The sequence below is a fragment of the Linepithema humile genome, chromosome 4 (assembly GCF_040581485.1).
Source record: "Linepithema humile isolate Giens D197 chromosome 4, Lhum_UNIL_v1.0, whole genome shotgun sequence".
NCBI classification, from domain to species: Eukaryota; Metazoa; Arthropoda; class Insecta; order Hymenoptera; family Formicidae; genus Linepithema; species Linepithema humile.
The window spans coordinates 19,668,937-19,683,619 of NC_090131.1; the positions used below are offsets into that span (position 1 = coordinate 19,668,937).

The window sequence follows — 14,683 nt, forward strand, 5'->3', positions numbered from 1 at the left end:
TTTTGTTTTCCACAGTGCTCTTAAAATTATGTTGCTTGTTATTTTATATATTATTTATATGCTTGGACTAACAAAGTTCAGATTTCGTTCGTGCCAGAAACGTTCTACATCAATTCTACTGAGCTATTGTTTAATAAAAAGAAAAGAATGTACATACAGCATGATGTTATCCACATTCTATAGTTTGAAAAAGTGATAAAAATACTTATTTAAATTATAAATGAGATATCACGCGCCATATTGCTGTAATATATAATCTTATTAAATGCAATATCTTTCAAAGTTGTCCGTCATATTGATCTACTTAAGAGTAAGATAAATCTTATTGCCAGCACACTGTTAATAGTGCTCAATTTTGCGTCGTAGATATATTGGACTCCGTTTCCTATTATTGCTCATTGAATAAAAATTACAGATCTCTTGTATATTACTGTTTTAAATTTATATATTAGATTTATAATATATTACATTTATCTAAAAGTAATTTACAAGTTACGTGTATTCTATAAAAAATTAGACTCTTTTGTACTGCATAAACATTATTCAGTGAGTAATATTGTCGATAAATTCTGACGTATACATGTATTGAAACTCAAATCTTGCCAAGCAATTTCTAATATACTTTATATTTGGTCTAAACACACTTGATAGTGTTTATCTTTGTTTATAATCTGCACAGAATTCTTATTTTTAAATACATGAAATTCATTAACAAATTGTACTATTAGATTTAAAAAATTTTATTGTAGAAGTAGTGATTATTACGGATTATTTAATATATCGTGTACGTTATTTTTGAAAATATATAACTAATGTCAAAGAGACACGTACTTCACACCTTTTCTAACAATGCAAAAATAAAAAATGTACTTGATGGCAATTTTAGTAACATTGTAATTTAAGTTTTTGATACCTTGAAATACTTACTTTCTAAAGGCATATGTAAAAAAATGGACTCATTTTATGTACAAAAATATAGTTGATATAGCCGTGATATAGCCAATATTTGAAAAGTTATTGATTTTTTTCAGAATCAACTATTTTTGTAGTTTTATTAATATATGTAAACATTGTTCTATAAACAGGCAGCTTGAAAATTTTTTATCAATACATTTGTTTGGCTGAAACACAAGTGAGTAAGAAATTTTATATTATTAATTTAGTATTTATCTCATTATGCTTTGTAAAGGATGGGAGTAGAATTTAGTAGAAATGCATCATTATAAAGGTGCCATTAAATTTAACTTTGGATTAAGATTTTGTGAGTCAAGTGTGTCTTGCACTAAGTTTATTTACTAATCTTTCAGAACTTTTAAAATTTTATTTATAAGTAAGTTCAGAAGTCATATAGAAATAAATAAATTTAGCGTGCAAATATATGTTAATAGAAATTTCTATATAAATTTAACAGCTGCAATTAATATTTAAATTGCAACACTTTAGTATATCATACTTTAAATAAAGAAGTGCATGTACATAACATGAATTATCATTAAACCGCAATTTTCAAAGAACAATTATTGTTATTTAGAAACTAATATAAATGGCAGTCATATAATCATATTGTTCAAATTATTTAGAAGCCGATAATTATATGAAAGAAACTTGTAATAACTTACATAGTTGTGATGTATAATTAGAAACATATAAACATGACATTATTGAATATAATTTATAGTTGCGGTTATTGATAAAGTTACCTGAATTAAAAATTTTGCATCATAGCTTGTTTAGGATGCATTATACACTTACTGCACACACAGTTCTATCCTTCAACCATCCGTTTTATACTAATATTGTAATAAAAATAATATGAAATAAATGTAATATATATATACTGACATCCTTAATTATAATAGTCAAACACTGTAATGACTTTTTTAGTTTGATGTTATTAGTTTTTTTAAGAAATAAAAACATGAGTACATATTATCAATATGTTAAGATAATTGTAGCGCAAGTTATCATGGTTAGAAATAAAGTGTATATTTTTCTATTTATAAAATAAATGTACTTTATTTCTTAAAATTAGTAAAGATAAATATATATTTGCAGTAATATTTAAAATTGACTAATTAAGTTTTAAACATTCTTCTTACTATATCGTTACTTTTCTGAATAGATTCCTGCAATTTGGTATTATACGTATCAAACAATGCTTTCACTACGTTATTATTAGGCTCTAAGGTATGTGCTACTTTCAAATCTGCCACAGCTTTTTCATTATTCTTCATATTCCCATATGCCACTCCTCTTCTATACAAAGCCTTAACATTATTCTTGTCCTTATCCAATATTTTGGTGCACAAAGTAACAACGTGTTCATAATTCTTTTGACTCAAATGACACATAGCCATATTATTATACAATGAAAATCTTAATTTATTAATATTAGATTCCAATTGCTTGTCTAATTCTAAGTCTGATATCGGTTCCAGTGTTATCAGAATTTTGCAAGCTCTGCTAAACTTGTAGAATGCATCTACGAATCTAGATTGCTTGAACAATTCAACACCTGTCTTTTTGTATCTCAAAGCTACTTCATACTTTTCCTCTACACTCCACTCCCAAATTGGTTTGTGACGTTCACATGTAATCAATGTAATCTCGAATTTAATCGTTATGATTTCACTATTAACTTCTGTCTGTTTTACAGGCATAGTAATGGTAACAAGACTCCTCTCATTGGTATTCATCATCTGGATCACTCTCTCAATCTTCCTATCGATTTCTGCACTCGCTTCACCAACGATCAATGTCTTTTCGCGTTCACCATCGAGAATCTCAGTATGATATTTTTCTTTTAAATTATCATTCAACGTTCCCATGACATTTATATTCTCCACAATGATGTTACACTTGGAGCATTCCGTTGGCTTCTTGGTGTACATTCCTAGAGTTAGCACGTTCTTTTTGATACTTTTGTCCATCGATTCCCATGATCGCAACATTGTGATACTAGATCAATTCTGTAAAATTGTGTATATTATTGTGATGAACTATTAAACAACAATTAAATATAATAAATGTATAACTTATATTAACGTAGCACGAATTTAACATGCAACTCACCAACTTTATTATTCCGATATATGCTCTTCGACCACCTTAGACACTCGATGTGAACAATAACATTGGAACCTAACCTAACCTAATCTAATGTAGGAATCTCACCGCAATCGCAAAAACCAAGATTAGAAAATGTTTTTACAAATGAGTCGTAAAATGTACGTGCAAAATTGAATAATAAGTACAAACATTTTAATAATTTTTACTGAATTATTAGATGATAATTATAGAAAGAAATATTATAAAATATTTAATCGAATTATAAGTATGTGTAATTCTAATTAAATGTAGAAATGTAAGGCAAAATTTGCATTGATTTTTATTTTTATTACCTTTTTTTCATAGAATGTTTCTATGTAATTGTTTAACATTATTTTAATATTTTGCGAACGACTCTAATTATACTAATTACACTGATCAGATTTATCTAATTAGTTCAGGGTAAAAAAATCACGTTTCAAAACTCGAAGCGATAACTTACATACAAAGTATTATTAAACATAATGTCCGGTCTCTTTAAAAATCAGGGCTAGGTAATTCTGGCCTATTAAATGCATTTCCTGCTCACAAATCTATTTCAGTGTTGCTCTCGTAGAGCACACATCGCGTTGGTATAGTTATAGTAACAACATCGAACTTACAATTAGTAGAAAATTATTTCAAGTGGAAAAACGTAAACAATGAATTCATACGACGAGTTTTTCAATATTTTGCAGTTCAATCCCTTATCTGATTCTTACTGGCCTTACCTGATCAGTTTATGTATTGGATTAATTACTGTTATAAGGTAACTTAATTATGATATTAATATAACTTACTATATTAATAAAAAAATAAAATAGAATAAGAACGCAGAAATATAGCACTTAATTTTTTAGAATGTACATGGGTGGTCCTATGTGTTTGAGCGATGATCATATTGATGACAAGCTCGTAATTATCACGGGCGCATCTAGTGGAATGGGCAAAGAAATCGCTTTAGAATTAGCTCGCAGAGGTGGTCACATTATTTTGGCTGTTAGAGATATGGAAGCTGGAGAAAAAGTAGCACAACAAATTCGAGATGTTTCAGGAAGAGATGTAGAAGTTAGAGCGATCGATCTTTCCTCATTGAAGAGTGTACAAAATTTTGTCGACCAGTTGGGTATATTATTTAAATATTTAACAATAAGTATTAATTGTATATGAAGTGAATATAATGTAATATTCTTCACGTTGCTAAATTATACAGATACGAGGAAAGTGGATATATTAGTAAATAATGCCGGAATTGTTTTCCATCCATTTGAAAAAACGACAGAAGGATTTGAGATGCATTTTGTAACAAATTATCTGGGTAAGTAATTAAGTAAGCTTACGTAGCATCTAGTATTAATTGAAAGATATTTAAGCCACTTAGAAGCCAAACTGATTACCTGTACTTTTTGCAATTTTTCCAATTTTAGTATTTTTTAGTATGTTATTCAACATTAATATATACATTTGTGTGAGTAAGTAAACTATTCTAAAATATTACATAATTCCATTTCAGGTCACTTCTTACTTACCCATTTGCTATTACCTAAATTACATGCAGCTGAACAAGGCAGGATAATAAATCTTTCTTCACAAGCACATACAATTAGTACTATGCATTTGCAGGACTTGAATTTGGAAGAAAACTTTACCGCAAGAGAAGCTTTTGGCCAAAGCAAATTGGCATTAATTTTAATGGCCAGACATATGAGCAGACTACTGAAAGGTAATGTTAAATGCATAATTGTCACATGATGGAATAATAATAATTTCTTTAACCGCAGATACAGATGTCACAATTAACGCTGTAAATCCTGGTATTGTGAGAGGCACAAGGCACATGCGATATTCACCGTTAAATTCAGCATTTTTAATTAAGCTAATAATGCGACCATGGATGTGGTTATTTTTGAAGAATGCCGTTCAAGGTGCCCAAACTGCTGTCTATGCAGCAGTGGCTAAAGAATTAAGCAAGCATTCCGGAAAATATTTCAGGTAACTTCACGTATTGTAAAATATGCAATTGAAGATAAAATTATTTTGCATTATTTATTTTTACAGCGATTGCGAAATGCGAACACCGTCAGTTAACGCCGTCGACGATGTAGTGGCCGAAAAATTATATAGTAAATCTCTTGCATTAGTAAAATCTTATATGCGCAAATCTTATATTAATCATGAAGGATGATTATGAGATGTCTTATTTCTTATTTATATGTCTTATTTATAGATGTCTTATTTATTATATATTCTTCCCGAAGTTTGTGAAAAAAATTTCACAAATTTAAGCATTGATTACTTCCAAAATATTATTATAAAAACAAGTTTTAATTAACAACTATACAATTTTATTAGAAACTTAATTATGTAATATTTAATTTTGACCATTTTTCACTGACTTTCCATAACCACTTTGCCAGATCATCATTCTTAGCGTCGTTAGATACATCCTCAATTTTGCAATTGCTATAACAAATAAAACAATAATGTTAAATGTTATATATGTTCAATGTTTATTATTTGTCAAGTTCTTAGTGACACTTACTCAAAATAACAGCCAGAAACATCTGTAAGACTGGGATCTAATGCCGCATACAAAACAGTTTGTGCTCCTTGTGCAGGAGCTTTAATGAATGGCCAAGCAAATGGTTTCAGGAATATTCGTGTGAAGAAGTTGTTATACATACGTATATGTCGCGTAATTTCCGTGTCAACTATACCAGGATGGACAGCATTTACCGTAACACCAGTTCCTGAATAATACAAAAGTGAGAAATATATTATAGCAACTATTGTAAAAACGATTAATTATCCAATTATTTAATTACCTTTTAATCTGTTTGCTAGTTCTCTGGTAAAAAGAACATTAGCTAATTTACTCTGAGCATAAGCTTTTCCAGCATCATAATCTTTATCCCAATTTAAATTCTTTGTGTCTACTTGACCTGTACGATGAGCGGAACTTGACAAATTTACAATTCTCGATGGTGCAGATGCTTTCAAGACATCCAAAAGCAAATTTGTAAGCAAGAAGTGTCCGATATGATTTACTCCAAATTGCATTTCGATACCTTCCTTTGTATAAGTCTTTGGACATCTCATTACACCGGCATTATTGATAAGTACATGAAGTTTATCATATTCTATTATACAAATGGAGATAAATATTGATATTAATTAAAAGATAGAATTTATAGTATTAGTATATCTAAAAATCAATTACCTTTCTTAAATTGCTCTACAAATTTCCTTATACTTTCTTGGGATGATAAATCACACTTCCTACAGTAGATATATTTATTCTTTGTTTCAAGTACGATATTTCGACGTGTCTGTACAAGAAGAAAATTATAATATATAATTGTTATATGTAAAGTAGTAATTTTTACCTAGTAATAACAATAATATAAAAAAATTAACTGCTTTACTTTAATGACAAAATTTCTTAGAATATAACTTTGTATTTTAAATTACGTTATACATTTAAAATATACTAATAATTATATAAATACCATTTCACATTTTTCCATATCCCTGCATGCCATAATAACTTTTGCATCACGGTTCGCTAAGTCTTCAGTTATTTCCTTTCCAATACCGGTATTGGCTCCTGTCACAATAAAAATCTTGCCAGCCAGATTCTCTTTTCCTTCATACTTTGTGCCTCCCATATAATCTCTGCAATGTTTGTATAATTGTTTTTATGATTTACGCCACAAAGATAATAAAAAATCTAATTACAAATATATTTTGACTATGATATTTTTACGCATTGAAAATTACAAAATTGAATGTAAGATTACAAAAGAATAATTATGTGTGATTAGGACTTTCAAATAATATTACTTTGTCAAACATGACACGCCAACAGCAGTCGCCGCCACAGAAACGTAAAAAAAAGGTTTCGGAATTTTCCAACGCATTTTTACAAATTGATTTTCGAAATGCAGCTACAAATAAGTGCAGCTACAATAACCTAGATTATGAACGAAGAATCTAACCTCACAACTTTCGAAGCGGTACGTATGGCATGTCACATGTTGGTATGTTCTGAAACGGATCAATTCTATTACTTTATTGATACTTCCACGCATTTTGACATTTCCAGACACATGTGCATAAAAAGAGTAAGTTATTTTTTTTTTACTTAAAAGAATTCCATTTTTTGTTTATTTTATATTGCTTTTTCTATACAAAATATTGTCTGTAGGAGAGGTTATTAGAATACTTTTTATAGAAAAAGAGAAATTGTTTTAAAAAAGAGAAATTGTTCAACAGATATATCATATTCTTTGATTAATTTAAAATCAGAAATACATATTTTTATTATAGATTTTTGTTTGTATTGTCATTTTTTTACTTGCAATCTGTAAGTATATCTCTACAAGCATACATTGTTGAAATCAAGAAATTTTATCAACACAGATATGAAAACTTAGACAATAGATTTGCTCCATTGATAGAAATTTATATAAATGAAATAAACGTTATTAATTTATTTCAATTTCTAAATTAAACATTCTCGGATTGAATATATTGTTTTAAGCAATCATTAATTAACTATTGGTTAAAATATCAAAAATAATATTTTTATTTACTTTTTTACCTTTTATTTAATTGTTTAATCTTTCATACATAATATTAAATATTTCAAAAATTAATCACAATTCTGCGGCATACCCATCATATAAATACATACATATATCAATATTTGCATGATATTTTCAACCCAAAAATTCAATTTATTCCACAGATAAGTATTGACAGTATTTATTCTGTTACACATTATGAAAGAATGACCTCAATCTACATGGCTATTAGGGTGAAACTAAAGTGAAAGCAAGAAGTAGAAATTTCTTAAAAGATGATATTCAATAGTACATACATGCAAGAATATTTTTCTATTATCTTGTTAGGAACCTTTATATTTTAGACGTAAATGTATTTATTAATCTGATATATAATGCAAAGAGAGAAATAATATGTAGGTATACATTATATTATATAAATGAACATATTATATATATAAATGTATGGTGTACGTATCTACTCATAGTTTATCAATTAATCTGTCGAGAATTTATATTACATTTGTAATAAATATTTTTTAGCAAATCAAATAAATTATCACGATTAAATTGATAAAAACATAAAACTCTTTGCTTTTTCTTAAGTAAATCTTTGCAAAATGCAATTAATACAAAGCAAAATATATCTGTTTTGAATTAGTCTAATTAATTTGTTTTCTTTGTTTGTGAACTATTACGATTGTCGTTTATCATTTGCAATAAAAGACGCACGAAGTATCTTATAACGATAATAACAATTATTGCGCAAAGTAGAAAAAATACGGCGATATCTAAGAGATATATTTGCCACCAGTACAAATCCATCGCCGGTGATCGCAAAGCATCACTGCCGTATTTAACGATGTATTTGATCCAATAATTAGCAGTATCAATAGCGCTCATCGGTCGATCAAGAAACTTTCGAGACAGATTTCGAGCAGTTTCACTGAAACACACAAAAAAATTACCATTACAATAGAACTAACAAATTTAAAGATCGAGTTATATTATTAAAAATGACAGAATGATAAGGATATGCACAAATATTAACAATTAAACATGCAATACGTATCACGATGTAAAATAATATGAAATAAAAATAACAAATTACGGAATGCACATAATAAATCACGCATTTACATCACATGTATAGACATGCTCTTTTTCAGATATCGCCCTATATTAATATATGAAAATAAAATTCTGTCCACCTACATATATATAGGATTCCAAAGGATCGCATTTAAAGCCTCATCCATGTCTTTTTCGGTCATCGTATGAAAGTCCAGTTTTATGGCAATGTTTTTTCCAACGAACATATCAATATTTATAAACTGATCACCAAAAAGTGGTATACCGATCATGGGCACACCGCATACTAATGCTTCTTGCATGCCCATTAATCCGCTATGAGTGATGAAGCCTTTTATATTAGGATGTTCTACGACATTAAATTTGTATTAGTGTAAAGAAAAAACAATTTACATATTTAAAATTTATATATGACAAACTTCACAATAAGAAAATATTAAGAAAAATATTTATATAAAGTTTATATATTTACCTTTTTAATTTCTACTAATGCGTTCGAAAAAAAAGTTTACGTCTCTTTATAAATAGATAGAAATAATAACGTACTTAACACTTTAATCTGCGGCATCCAAGGAGACGTGTAAATATTTTTAGGCAATCCGGGTGGCAATTTATCTGGACGTGGAACTTTCATTAAAACCCGTACAGGTGCTATTTTACTTAAAGAGGAGTAAAGTATATCCAGAAACTTGAGTGGAAATGTTTCAATCATCACCATCGAGCCAAAAGTTAAGTAAATAAAGCCGTCTCTACTTTCGTTCATCCACTTCTCCAAAGCCTACAGATAAAACATTGGCACAAAGCAAGTATTATATTATGTTATATACATTTACACATGTTTTTACTTTATGCTCTGTTTTCCATAGATAATAAAACAGTAGAATTAATATTACTTGCATGAGGCGTCCATAAATAATCCGTTTTATATTTTTATGTATAAAAGAAATCTTATCATTAAACTTATTCTTGCAATGTCATAAAATAAGAGTAAAGTTATCTTTATGATGAGGCAACATAGCAATAAGTAAAATTCATATTTATAAAATAAGCTATAATTTCTAAAGCAGTTTTAAAAACTCAAGTGAAATAAGAGGAAGTGATAAAACTTTATACTGCAAAATTGGGTTATAGATTATTCCAACCGGATACCAAAGATTTTTTAACTCTACTTTTTTTTATGTTTGCAACACTAATAATATGCCAGTGTTGATACCAGTATTAATTTCTGATGTAATTCATGAAGATGTGCAAGTCATAGAACACAAGATAATTTACGTACGTAAAACATGCAGAACGTATGCTGCTGACTCATTTTAGTCGAATTATTTTTCGCAGAATAGAGTTATTAGCATTACAAGAGATCAAACTGACGACTATCATGTATGTATGATCATAATGATCGTAATTCGTAAGCATATCAAAAGGCGAAAATAATTTCAAAAAACGTACAGGTGGTAATGTTAAGTCGTTGTCCACGACATGCAACCCTCCTACGTCTACCACAGCAGGTGTCGTTGGCTGGATTATATTTACAGCGATGTGAGAGTTGACGAGAATCAATGCTACTTTCCTTTCTAGCTCCCGCACACTCGGTATGTTCGGTCCAAAGTGCTCTTTAAGAATTTCGTCCTGCCCGCTTGTGAGATAATTGAAGAGCAGATTGTTATAAGCCATGTTCACGGTGTTATATAAACGTTCCAAGAAATTCATGGAGCCGGTAAGCCCGGTTATACAATTGTTCGGAACGAAGGCTACGTTGTGAGGTTGAGCGATTATTTGGTACAGCCATGGATATAGCACCGTTGAACTGACCCCGATCACAGGAATATTTAATATATGGGGAATGACGGCGAAACATTGAGCACCAAAAACCTAATAGAGTATGATCACATGAGCATTTTACACCTTACTGTTAGACTGTCTTGAAAAAATTTTTAAAGTTGATAATTGTTTAGTTTCATATTTATTATAATTCCAAAATAATGTTTACTAATTAAAACAGTCAATTATTGGCTCATTCAGTACATTTTTCCATTTACAAGAGAAAAAAAACTTTTTAAGTTCTTTTTTTAAAGAAACTTTACAATTCTACATATTAACTTGATTTAAAACAGATCTTAATAAGAAAGCAGTAAATAAGCTTTTTGTATCAACTTTCAATCAATACCTAATTTATACTTTGTCCTAATACCTGTTAAATTAACAATTGGAAGTAGGATTATTTTAATAGATCTAATAAAAATTAAAATTTAAGTGATATTGTAATAAGTATAAATAAGTATATGTTAGATGTTGTATATGCTGAATGTATATCGGAATAGTTTAAATTGCTGGCATATTTATAGTTTAAAATTTAACATTAGATGTTGAGATTCAAGTCATCCGAACTGCTCACTCATTCAAAATTTTTGAATAGTATACAAACATGTTCTGCTCATTGCTGTATCTTCACGACAAAATAACTATGTTGAACAAATCAAACTCATTTTACATATTCACGTATCGAATTTTTAATATATCACATTGTAACATGTCTTTTCCACACTCATATCATGAGTATCCTAAACTATTTCACCATTATAAAACAAAGAATATATGCAGTTTACGTCATCATTATAAATCATAATCTTATCAATAATCTTATCAATAAAGCAAAATAAATTGTTTAAAAATATAAACGAGCAAGCATATTCTTGAACAAATAATTTAAAATATTGATTTATAATATTTGAAATATTATTTTATCGAGAACTTTTAATTACTTTATACAGGATGCGGCGAAAAACGCGGTACATATTAGGTAATTTATTGTTAAAAAGTAAGTCGAAATTGTGGAAAATTTTTTTCGCAGAAAGTTTAAAAATTACAACTCTGAAATCTCTTGAATATATTTGTAAATGTTTGTTAGATAATATAAATAAATATTGTTTTCCTGAACATGTATATACTTGTATTTGTTAAATAAATATTGTTTGTGCCATTTTCAATAAGAAATTATTCTGTATCTTATTTTTTATACAATATTTTAAATTCTTATGTTAAATTTATATCATGTTCTCCGTCGTATCTTGCAAAAAATTCTGATTCAATGATATTTTTGTTGGAGGTTTTAACTATCAATTGTTTTCGCTTTATTGATTTGAAAATTTTAACACACATTAAATTATGTTGATGATTTATGATGACATCACATCATACAGCAATTTACATATATGTCTTTTAATAATTTTTATTGTAATTTTTTTTACTGTTTCACTGTATTTCATTAATTTTAATCAGTTATTAGAAAATATTAGAAATCTTTTATTAGAAATTAGTCATTAGAAAACTTTTTCTAGCTTGCATTAAACAAAATAAAAAATAAGATTGAAACATCTATCATTGCACTTATAGCTATTGGAATAAAATTACACACTCTGCTGCAGTTCTAGACTTTATTAATCTTTTAATCTAGTTAACCTAGTTAATCTAGTTAACCTAGTTAACCTAATCTAGTTAACCTAATTAACCGTTTAAGTCTCGAAAGAGATCACGAAATAAAATAACAAAACTAATAAAATTGTTGCAAGCTCGACACAATTGCAACAGGATAACACGATTATCAAGATTTGATTAGCTATCATTAAATTGATATCACCATATCGATAGAGTAAGGATAATTCTTTTTCAATGGGAAATTATTAATCACGTTGACTTGATAACCCCTTTCTGATCAAACCTTTTAGCAGCTAAATTAATGCTTTTTGTCATTTTTATAGAAGATAATGAATTACATAAAAGTAACTAATTATTTGTATAAGAGAATTGTAAATTGTAAAAGAGCGCAATTGCGCGCTCTTTTTTAAACAGATATATCAATTTAAAACTTTTGTATTAAGAATATTTCTTGTTTTGCACTTGTAAACGGAAAAATTTTGTTCTATAAATATGCAATTTTTATAATATTGAGATATATTTTTCTACCCATTGATTTAATAATTTATTTTTTCATTTACATACCTCCATCAATACTGCGTCATATGGTGGATCTTTCGGTGGGTTGCGCACTAGCTCTTGTATTTTCGGAAGCGCCAAATATTTGCAAAGATCATTACCAGCTATTCCCGCAACAATAAATACTGGACTTATCCCGACCAATGTTTCTGTCAGAAATTCGTATGTCAGACTGTTCGTTAGCGTTACAGGTGGTGTAAACGACACGATATCGGTATAGTTCGGATAAGGCTTTTTCAATGGGAAATTACTAATCACATCGATTTGATGACCCTTTTTGATCAGACCCTTTACCAGCTGTTCAAACATCATGAAATGACTGTGGCTGTTAAAAGGGAATATTGCGAGGAAACGATATCCATGGCAAATCGATGAGCACAATAGCCAAGGAAATATCAATAGCAGTATCCGCATTTTTTTAATACTATTTTATACTGTTGTATAATTTCGATTCGATGCCTCTAAGAAATAAACGGGACAAACTTCTCAATTCAAAGTTATTTGAATTTTATTATATTATTCACTGTTTATTTTCAAATTTTTAGATGTTAGATTGGATAGATAGCATTGCCTTTTACAGAATGTAAAAATCAAATAGCGAGCACTGAAACTGAAGTACACGATGATGCCAAGAATACATCAGTTACGATACGTTGTCGAACACGTTATGAGACTATCTTAGATACGATGTATCATATTTTTGCTTGCAAAATAGTGGGGATGCACTGCACTAACTACTGACTGAATGTAAATATTTATGACGAGTGATACTGTCAATCTGCTTGAATTTGTACGAAATGCATGCTCCGTATGCTATTGCCATAAAAATATGACAATTCTGGACAATCAGTAGTCTTAGAAAATTTGTCAAGGATAGATATAATTGTCATTTGTTTTGTGATGATTCATCATGATGAGGAGAAATATTGATGATGGATTCTCTCTCTACGGGTTTTTTATAAACTTAGGATTAATTTATACTTATTTATAATATTCGTAGGCAAAACCAAGAATTCACAGCTAAAAAATAATCAATTCGGTTAATAAATAATCTACTGGATAATCTTTTCATCTTTTTTGCCTGACTTTTCGATAATTGTAACAAAAAAGGAGAATTATAAATGTCTGCTTAGTCAGCACTTCCATGTTGCTTGACATTGTTTCAAAAAAGAAATCTGTTAAGAATCGTAACACAAAAATCAAAATCACCTTGATGTGGAACGTTTAGCATCCCATTTGTTTTATAGAAGAATAATTTATTACTATTTATTTGAGTGCTAAGAGGCATAATTGAACTCGTTTGTTTTACAAGAAAATAATTAGCCATTATTATATCATTAGTCACTTTTTCAAAGATGAAAAGAAACATGATTTAATGATGATAGTCAAATCTTAACAATCGCGATAAAAAACGAATGTATTTATCATTAGACCTGTTGACTTATATAATACTCTTATTGCATAATTCCATAATTCTTTCTGATAAAATCAGATGATTAATGAATAAGAAGATTATGTACAGAATCGAGTTCTCTTGTTAAAAAATATGGAGTGCTAAAAATATGCTCAAATTAACAGTCAAACTTATACAATAGATACTGTGATGTAAAATAATATCAAGAAAAATAAGAAAATATGATATGCGCATAATAAATTGCACGCGCATCTACATTGTATATATACAGATATGTTTTTTTTTCTAAGTATCGCTTTATGTTAATATATGAAAATAAAAAATATATTCTGTCTATCCATATCGCGTTGAAGGTCACATTTATCTTCCTTAGACAACTTATCCAGTCTCATAGCACTGTTTCTCACGACATGTATGTCTATGTTCAAAAATTGATCGGTAAAGAATAGTCTGGTCATGATAATATCATAGATATTATCGCTTCTTATATGCCAATCAATCTGTTGTGTGTGAATGAAGGCTCTTATATTAA

General features: G+C 28.6%; 4 protein-coding genes and 1 long non-coding RNA gene across 6 annotated transcripts; 2 read left to right on the top strand and 3 right to left on the bottom strand.

The window, feature by feature from the left end:
- Positions 1-1,631: 1,631 nt before the first annotated feature.
- Positions 1,632-3,213, bottom strand: Bdbt (Bride of doubletime). The gene is made up of 2 exons (XM_012367738.2): positions 3,073-3,213; positions 1,632-2,969 (listed from the first exon to the last, which is right to left on the bottom strand). Exon 2 carries the CDS (start codon positions 2,949-2,951, stop codon positions 2,076-2,078), a length of 876 nt encoding a protein of 291 aa, XP_012223161.1. The 5' UTR covers positions 2,952-2,969; positions 3,073-3,213; the 3' UTR covers positions 1,632-2,075.
- On the top strand, positions 3,111-5,583 carry LOC105672656 (retinol dehydrogenase 13). Of its 2 annotated transcripts, XM_012367737.2 has the most exons (7): positions 3,111-3,227; positions 3,786-3,856; positions 3,948-4,213; positions 4,301-4,405; positions 4,601-4,810; positions 4,869-5,079; positions 5,146-5,583. In XM_012367737.2, the coding sequence occupies exons 3-7, from the start codon at positions 3,949-3,951 to the stop codon at positions 5,270-5,272; spliced, it is 918 nt and encodes a 305-aa protein (XP_012223160.2). In that variant the 5' UTR covers positions 3,111-3,227; positions 3,786-3,856; position 3,948; the 3' UTR covers positions 5,273-5,583. The 2 variants fall into 2 exon arrangements, with proteins under 2 accessions (XP_012223160.2, XP_012223159.2); XM_012367736.2 differs by lacking the exon at positions 3,111-3,227 and having other exon boundaries at positions 3,441-3,856.
- On the bottom strand, positions 5,380-7,072 carry LOC105672665 (retinol dehydrogenase 13-like). The gene is made up of 6 exons (XM_012367747.2): positions 6,931-7,072; positions 6,597-6,762; positions 6,308-6,416; positions 5,913-6,227; positions 5,630-5,837; positions 5,380-5,550 (listed from the first exon to the last, which is right to left on the bottom strand). The coding sequence occupies exons 1-6, from the start codon at positions 7,005-7,007 to the stop codon at positions 5,448-5,450; spliced, it is 978 nt and encodes a 325-aa protein (XP_012223170.1). The 5' UTR covers positions 7,008-7,072; the 3' UTR covers positions 5,380-5,447.
- A 16-nt stretch (positions 7,073-7,088) lies between these two features.
- On the top strand, positions 7,089-7,947 carry LOC105672666 (uncharacterized). The gene is made up of 2 exons (XR_001100858.2): positions 7,089-7,211; positions 7,838-7,947. It is a non-coding gene; the product is annotated as an uncharacterized lncRNA (long non-coding RNA).
- On the bottom strand, positions 7,787-13,390 carry LOC105672664 (UDP-glycosyltransferase UGT5-like). Its single transcript, XM_067354540.1, has 5 exons — positions 12,744-13,390; positions 10,194-10,616; positions 9,291-9,522; positions 8,868-9,093; positions 7,787-8,598 (listed from the first exon to the last, which is right to left on the bottom strand). The coding sequence occupies exons 1-5, from the start codon at positions 13,149-13,151 to the stop codon at positions 8,319-8,321; spliced, it is 1,569 nt and encodes a 522-aa protein (XP_067210641.1). The 5' UTR covers positions 13,152-13,390; the 3' UTR covers positions 7,787-8,318.
- Between the last annotated feature and the right edge of the window lie 1,293 nt (positions 13,391-14,683).

Bases quoted from the DNA above. Each gene is read 5' to 3' on its own strand.
- Bdbt (XM_012367738.2), bottom strand. From the start codon at position 2,951: ATGTTGCGATCATGGGAATCGATGGACAAAAGTATCAAAAAGAACGTG.
- LOC105672656 (XM_012367736.2), top strand. From the start codon at position 3,750: ATGAATTCATACGACGAGTTTTTCAATATTTTGCAGTTCAATCCCTTA. The intron at 3,857-3,947 runs GTAACTTAATTA...TTAATTTTTTAG, and splicing joins GGATTAATTACTGTTATAAG to AATGTACATGGGTGGTCCTA. The intron at 4,406-4,600 runs GTAAGTAATTAA...ATTCCATTTCAG, and splicing joins TTTTGTAACAAATTATCTGG to GTCACTTCTTACTTACCCAT.
- LOC105672665 (XM_012367747.2), bottom strand. From the start codon at position 7,007: ATGCGTTGGAAAATTCCGAAACCTTTTTTTTACGTTTCTGTGGCGGCG. The intron at 6,763-6,930 runs GTAATATTATTT...CAAACATTGCAG, and splicing joins GGCGTGTCATGTTTGACAAA to AGATTATATGGGAGGCACAA. The intron at 6,417-6,596 runs GTATTTATATAA...CTTCTTGTACAG, and splicing joins ATATGGAAAAATGTGAAATG to ACACGTCGAAATATCGTACT.
- LOC105672664 (XM_067354540.1), bottom strand. From the start codon at position 13,151: ATGCGGATACTGCTATTGATATTTCCTTGGCTATTGTGCTCATCGATT. The intron at 9,523-10,193 runs GTACGTTTTTTG...TTTTATCTGTAG, and splicing joins ACGACTTAACATTACCACCT to GCTTTGGAGAAGTGGATGAA. The intron at 8,599-8,867 runs GTAGGTGGACAG...TGTGTGTTTCAG, and splicing joins CTTTGGAATCCTATATATAT to TGAAACTGCTCGAAATCTGT.